Source organism: Osmerus eperlanus, chromosome 5 (assembly GCF_963692335.1).
Source record: "Osmerus eperlanus chromosome 5, fOsmEpe2.1, whole genome shotgun sequence".
In the NCBI taxonomy this organism is placed as follows: Eukaryota; Metazoa; Chordata; class Actinopteri; order Osmeriformes; family Osmeridae; genus Osmerus; species Osmerus eperlanus.
The window spans coordinates 21990884-21997768 of NC_085022.1; the positions used below are offsets into that span (position 1 = coordinate 21990884).

Sequence of the window (6885 nt, forward strand, 5' to 3'; positions counted from 1 at the left end):
CAACATACACTATCTTGCGTCAACAGAGCAAGCTGAAAACCCAGTTGTAATGTGCTCCCACATAGACACGTGCTGAACAACACTGGAATCCATCGGCGCTATGAAGTGCGCACATAGTTATACCGCAAAGGAGTGTCATAATTCAAACATATATAGGACGCATATATTTCTTAACCTGGTAGGCTACATGAATGAAAAATATAATGTATCCGCCTGCACAGCCCTGCATCACACATCTCCATCTCCCAGTGCGCAGTAATTGAAATGGCGCATTTGACCCAAGGCATTTTAAAGGGCGCTTTAGCTATGGCATTATGCATGACGATAGACATCATTTGTTTCTAGCGCCAGAAGGTTGTTTGAAGTTAAAATGTGAACTATATCGGAGGGGGACAATGATTTAAGAAGATCTAAGCTTTAACGCACATATCTAGGCAACTGATGGTGATGATCTTTTTCAACAAGTCAAATAAAATAGTCTGGCGTTCAGTCAATTACAAGCGATCTTCTGGCTTCCGCACCTCGTTCGACACATCTAAAATAGCCTACGGTGCAAGATTATAGGCTAATAAGAGTAGATCTTCGTTTTAAGGTTTCAAATTGACGTGTGGAAAAGGAGGCGACTGGATCACATTTTCTTCGTGAAGAGAGTTGAAAAGGGAGAAAAGGCTGCACTGTTGTAACCTAATCCGTGCCCTTCTGGCGTTAGATAGCCCGGAGCAAGAATTCTTTCAGCCCTCCTCTTGTTTGGAGACGGACTGACGTTCTTATGAGAAGCTCGACGGCTTTATATCAGAAGACAAACAAGGACAACCACGGATACGTAGGCTACGAGACGCAACAGACCTACATTAATCACACAATTGGAAGGGAAAACTGCTTTTTATGTCTTCAGTGTCAGTGTCGTCTCAGGTAAGGTCGCGCTTGTTTCGTTCGTATTTTTTTTTTTAGGAGAATCATGCTTGTCTGACAGGAGACTCTTAAAGCAACAGAGACTCTAAAACGCCAAGATAAGCTTAGATTTACAACCCAAGTTTCCATATATTTGGACATCATTCGACGAGAATACCGAGACACCGGTATTCATATCCGACTCTGGATTAAAACAATATTTGCCGAAAGAGGAGAACGAACGGAAGCTGCTACCGCGAACTAGAATCCTCCCTGGATCGCATCTGATCTCCTAAAATGTTTGAAACGGTACGGTGGCTTCAATTTATTAAGGTTAAATTATATGTAGCGTAATTATTGGCAATGTAATCTCTATTTTCCCAAGTGAAGGGTCAAAATTGAGTTTACTGTACTGTAGTTCACTGTTCTCATTCAGAGGTAGCCTATATAAATGTTTTGAGCGGTATTTCTCGACTTGGATTATACAGGCAGTATAATTAAATTGGTATGGACTGCTAGATTGAACACAACAGAGTAATATAAAAAGTTAATGACATGGTCTAAAACGTTGATAACATGTACACTACATCATTCATTTTAAATCTAAAACACTATCATAAAACGGTTGCAGGGTTTTTCATTAGACAAGACAACACCCTGAAAATGTTTCCGAGGTCTGTTTGCGTGCTCAGCCCGGGGCTTGCCCCGGGGCGAAACAGCTGAGCGAAGTTCACCTCCTGTGCACCTTTTATGGTTCAAAGAACTTCTTTACAATTGAGAGACTTTGCGGGGGGATGGTTCAATTAATCCATGCCCAATGCCCTGGGGTTCTAAACGCCCTCTGTCTCATCACCCTAAACTACTGTAGCCGGTGAATGTAGCCTTAACGTGAATTTGGATTTGAGCGTCAGCTCTGTCATAGCTAATCTCTCTCTCTAGAACAATATGACTGAATAGAAGATGTATATTAACAATAGACTAGTCAAGTCTGGCCCATTGTCACATAAACCCAACGTACTTACACCAGTACAAACTACTTAGTCTTAAAAACAGTAGAATGACACACCTCTGCTAAACGTGGGCGTCTTAGTTATTATCGCTAATTACAAGGGCACGTTATAATACACAGCTGTTGGAATGGACACGTCTCTCCGTGTGTGTGATCACTAAGATCAGAGTTACTAGTGATCTAGAGTGATCTACCTGTCTGAAGAGACTGAAAACCTGACAACTGCACAGCTCAGGTGCATCTTATGGAAAACGTCACCATAAAAGTGTTTTTGATTTTGCTAAAATGTTGTTTAATGTGAGCAGCTATGACACGGGTGCGGGCTGATGTCCATGTTGTGACGTGTGCCTTGTCTCCTCAGGAGGGCCGCAGCGTGTCCAGGATGTCCCTGAGCAGGTCTCCTGTCTCCCCTCTGGCGGCCCAGGGCATCCCCTCCGCGGCCCAGCTCACCAAGGCCAACGCTCCCGTCCACATAGACGTGGGCGGGCACATGTACACCAGCAGCCTGGCCACACTCACCAAGTACCCCGAATCCAGGTGGGAGGAGGAGTCTGGAGCGATCAAGCTTCCAAACCATAGTTGTGTTTAACCCTCGTGCTGCCTTCGGGTCACATGACCCAAAGGTTCATAACGAACCACTGTTGTGTTTACCCAATTTTACCCAATACAAAAACAAATACAAATTATTTTCTTTTAACCATTGCAATGTGGGGGGTCTGAGACAGCCCGACAGTTAAAAGAAAATGCTTCACTTTGTTTTTGTATGAGGTAAATTTGTCGCAATACGACGGGGGGTCACAATGACTGATGGGTCAGAATGACCCGAAGATAACACAAGGGTTAAGAAACCATAGTTGTGTTTAAGAAACCATAGTTGTGTTTAACAAACGACTCGGTGTCTAGAGAGCCGGAAGGGGAGCTACAGCAGGCTTGTATACATTACTGCCAGAACAATCAGTACAAAACACATATCTTACATTTAGTCATTTGGCAGACGCTCTTATCCAGAGCGACTTACAGTAAGTACAGGGACATTCCCCTGAGGCAAGTAGGGTGAAGTGCCTTGCCCAAGGACACAACGTCATTGGCCTGGCGGGGAATCGAACCGGCAAACTTCTGTTTTACTTATAATACGGTGCCCAATTTATGGATGAGCAGGACACATAGGAAGCCAGGGCAGAGAAGAGAGAACAGAGGAGGAGGGTATATTTTAATTGCCTTTTAGAGGACAAAGAGAGAGGGTCTGAGAAGGGCTGAGCCGGCCTGGAGCGAGGAGGAGAGACTGCTGCTGGAAGACCAGAGCAGCACCCTGGGCGCTCAGGAAAGATGAGCGCTGGCTCTTAGAAAAGGATTTGGCATCGATTTACTGGGAAACAGAGAGAGTAAGAGAGAAAAATGGAGAAGGAGAGATATGGAAGAGAGATGGAGAAGGGGACTGGTACAAAGGAGAGAAAAAGATAATTGCATTACTCACCGATGTTGTACAATTGTCAAGAGCAACTTAATATCTGTCTCTACCAAGGTAATTTGAGTTCGATCTTATTTATAATTGTGAAAGAACTGACCATGTATTAACTATTTTACCATGATAATTTTTTTTCAAACATTTGTTTTAGATACTTTTAGTAGCTAAAGTATTACAACATTATCTTTTATTGAAAGGTACAATTACCTACCATCCCTATGACCATGTTTATGGACATATATTACTTTGTGTTACCTTGTATTAACATATTTCCAATCATTGCAATTTTCCAGAATCAGTCGCCTCTTCAATGGCACAGAGCCTATCGTGCTGGACAGCTTGAAGCAGCACTACTTCATCGACAGAGACGGAGATATATTCCGCTACATCCTCAGCTTTCTCAGGACATGCAAACTACTGCTTCCAGACGATTTCAAGGTATTTACATTGACCTGACATTCACATTGATTCATGTAGAAGGGTTCTCAGGTCCACATCAGAAGTGACACAGAGAGATGCTCCAGATAAGTCCTGGGCTGTTGGCTACTGTTGTACTGCTGTTGGCAGGGTAGTGTTGATGTCATGATGAGCAGATATCTGCTGTACTTACTTACTAATTACAAGACATTTTCTGTTGGGTCGATGAAAAAAAAAAATCTTCCCTGAAAGTTTAGGATACAAAAACTAAAGCTAAAACTGAACTAAAGGAAATGAGGTTATTCTGTACATGTAAGCAAGATTATGGATGTATAGTGATGGCTGATATTTTATTTGTGTGGTAAGCGTTTTAAGATGCAATAAAAAGAATAATAATATGAGAAAATGAATTAAAAACAACATTTGTATTGGACTATTACGTAGGCCAATCCTATCAGAAATCTGAAATTCACAATGTGTCTCACATCTACAGCACAATTTAACAACTTAAATGCAAACAGCAACTTCCTCTCTGTCCTAGGGCTAATGTAGCTGGAGTTATGCAAAAATGGAAAATAAGAGTGAGGTCAAACAAATGTATTTTCTCTGCACAGAAATTACATTGTTATCCTCATTCTATCACAGAACAGCAACTGGGGGTTCTTGTTTTGTACACACAGATTCTGACACCGTTCTCAGTGCTCCCTGGTAGCTATGTGGTTAGATACTGCACGGCTGGCAGCAGGGGTGCTACAGTATGGCCGTAGCTAAACTGAGGAGTGAGGAATGTGTGTGCGTGACTGGGACAGCGTCTGTACTTCTGCATGTGTGAGGAGTGTATTTGTCTGAGAAAGTCTTTCAAACGTGAGTGTGTTTGTGTGTGTCAGTGTGCATATTGCCTCGTTCTCTCTCGCCGCATCTCTCCCTCCCTGTAGTTAGAGTTGCCTCTGTTATTCTGTGCTCTGCTCAGGATGACTAAAGTGCCCTGAAGGCAAAGCCCCTTTTTATAAAACACATCTATCCCTCGCTCGGAGCCTGCAAAGGGAGGGGAGCTAAGAGCCTCTGCTTTGATACAGAGTGGTGCCTGAGGACTACTGCTCTGTGTGCTCACTGTCTGCTTGTTGTCAGGAACCGTATGGAACAGGAAGAGGGAAACTGAAGAAACCCTTTCTCCTTCACACGCAGGAAATGACTAACCCATGTGTGTCCTGTGTGTGGCTGCGTTGGCTTGCACAGCAGCAGAACACTGGACAGACATGGAGGGGGCAGAAACTGGAACTGTGACCATCTGTGTGTGTGTGAGATGTTAAGATGTCTAAAAATTAAAACATAAGATTTTTAGATAAACTCTCATGAATTGACAGGGTCTTTGACACCCGTTGGTGGGTACAGGCATAGATATATATAAAGACTAGATGTCTTACGCAATTGAGCAAGTTATGGTCATTTAAAAAGTACATGTAGCATCAACACAATGTTATGGGTGAGCAAGTTGACTGTAGCAAGATGGCCGCCATGTGCGGACATTCGACTCCGTTGTCCGGCAACGCGGACGAGACATCTACCCTTTATATATATCTATCTATGGGTACAGGTCTCATGTGTGTGTGTTTGTGTTGAAGGATTTCCCCCAGCTTTACGAGGAGGCTCGATTCTACCAGCTGGTGCCCATGGTGCGTGAGCTGGAGCGCTGGCAGGCGGAGCGCGAGGCCCAGCGGGCGGCGCCCTGCGAGTGCCTGGTGGTGCGAGTGACCCCTGACCTTGGGGAGAGGATTGCGCTGAGTGGGGAGAAGGTCCTTATCGAGGAGATCTTCCCCGAGACCGGAGACGTCATGTGCAACTCGGTGAACGCCGGCTGGAACCAAGACCCCACCCATGTCATCCGCTTCCCTCTCAACGGATACTGCCGGCTGAACTCTGTGCAGGTGCAACACTCATCCGTCTTGGTCATCTCCGGTTGATTCTCCTGTACTGTACCTTTATGCACTTTCTAAAGTGGTAAACCAGTTAGATTAATGAGAGGGGGGTCAGATGGCTGAGCGGTTAGGGAATTGGCCTATTAATCAGAAGGTTGCCGGTTCGATTCCTGGCCGTGCAAAACGACGTGTCCTTGGGAAAGGCACTTGCCTCGGGGGGAATGTCCCTGTACTTACTGTAAGTCGCTCTGGATAAGAGTGTCTGCTAAATGACTAAACGTAAATGTAGAGACTGGCGAACCTCGTACCGAGACCCGTACTGTCACTGCAGATCCCCTGAACACAGTAGCGAAGCTGCACGTGTGTGTGCAGGAGTGTGTGCAGGAGTGTGTGCAGGAGTGTGTGCAGGAGTGCGCTGAGAGTAACGCCGTCTTTCCTGCAGGTTCTGGAGCGTCTGTTCCTGAAGGGCTTCAGCGTGAAGGCGTCCTGCGGGGGTGGGGTCGACTCCTCCCAGTTCAGCGAGTACGTCTTGTGCCGTGAGCTCCAGCGGACCCTCGTCACCACGCCCGTCCGGATCAAACAGGAACCTCTGGACTAGCAGGGCTTCAACATCACCTCCGCCCTGCAGGGGGACGACTCCTCTCCACACTGAGAGACTTGTAGATGAAGCTGAAATACGTTGTTTTTCTAAGTCATTTTGACTCTTCGTTATGGTTGCCAGGTTGTTGGAGATTGTTCATGGTCGAATGAGCTTCAGTCTCACGTCGAAGCTTCGGTCAACTGGCAGGTTACAGGAGAGTTACAAGTGAAACACAGTTTGTCATCAATTAATTTACAATTATTCAATACATGTAGGTGTCACCTTTCTATATTTGGACAGTGCACCAGCCTCTGCCAATGCTTAAGACATTTGCATTGCTGTACATAGATGTGGTGGAAGGGTGGTTTTACATGTGATATGGAGCCCACAGGGACAACATTTAAAGACGTCTTTTAACAAAAACATATAAACACCCGTTTCAGTCACTGATATTTAACGTATTCATTTGTTGATTCTCATGTTGTATTGATAAAAAGATCAAGTCTTCCATGTCTAGGAACAGAAACATACATACTCTGCAAGTCTACTTTTGTTTTCCTCTCATCAATCATCTCAGCAGTTTAATGAAACGCTCAAAACAGCTTTG

The 6885-nt window shown here is 44.7% G+C and overlaps 1 protein-coding gene across 3 annotated transcripts; it reads left to right on the top strand.

The window, feature by feature from the left end:
• Nucleotides 1–202: 202 nt before the first annotated feature.
• On the top strand, nt 203–6862 carry LOC134021651 (BTB/POZ domain-containing protein kctd15-like). 3 transcript variants are annotated; one of them, XM_062462692.1, is made up of 5 exons: nt 203–912; nt 2262–2437; nt 3659–3803; nt 5405–5707; nt 6141–6862. In XM_062462692.1, the coding sequence occupies exons 1-5, from the start codon at nt 886–888 to the stop codon at nt 6294–6296; spliced, it is 807 nt and encodes a 268-aa protein (XP_062318676.1). In that variant the 5' UTR covers nt 203–885; the 3' UTR covers nt 6297–6862. The 3 variants fall into 3 exon arrangements, with proteins under 3 accessions (XP_062318676.1, XP_062318677.1, XP_062318678.1); XM_062462693.1 differs by lacking the exon at nt 203–912 and adding an exon at nt 921–1200; XM_062462694.1 differs by lacking the exon at nt 203–912 and adding an exon at nt 2031–2135.
• Nucleotides 6863–6885: the final 23 nt, after the last annotated feature.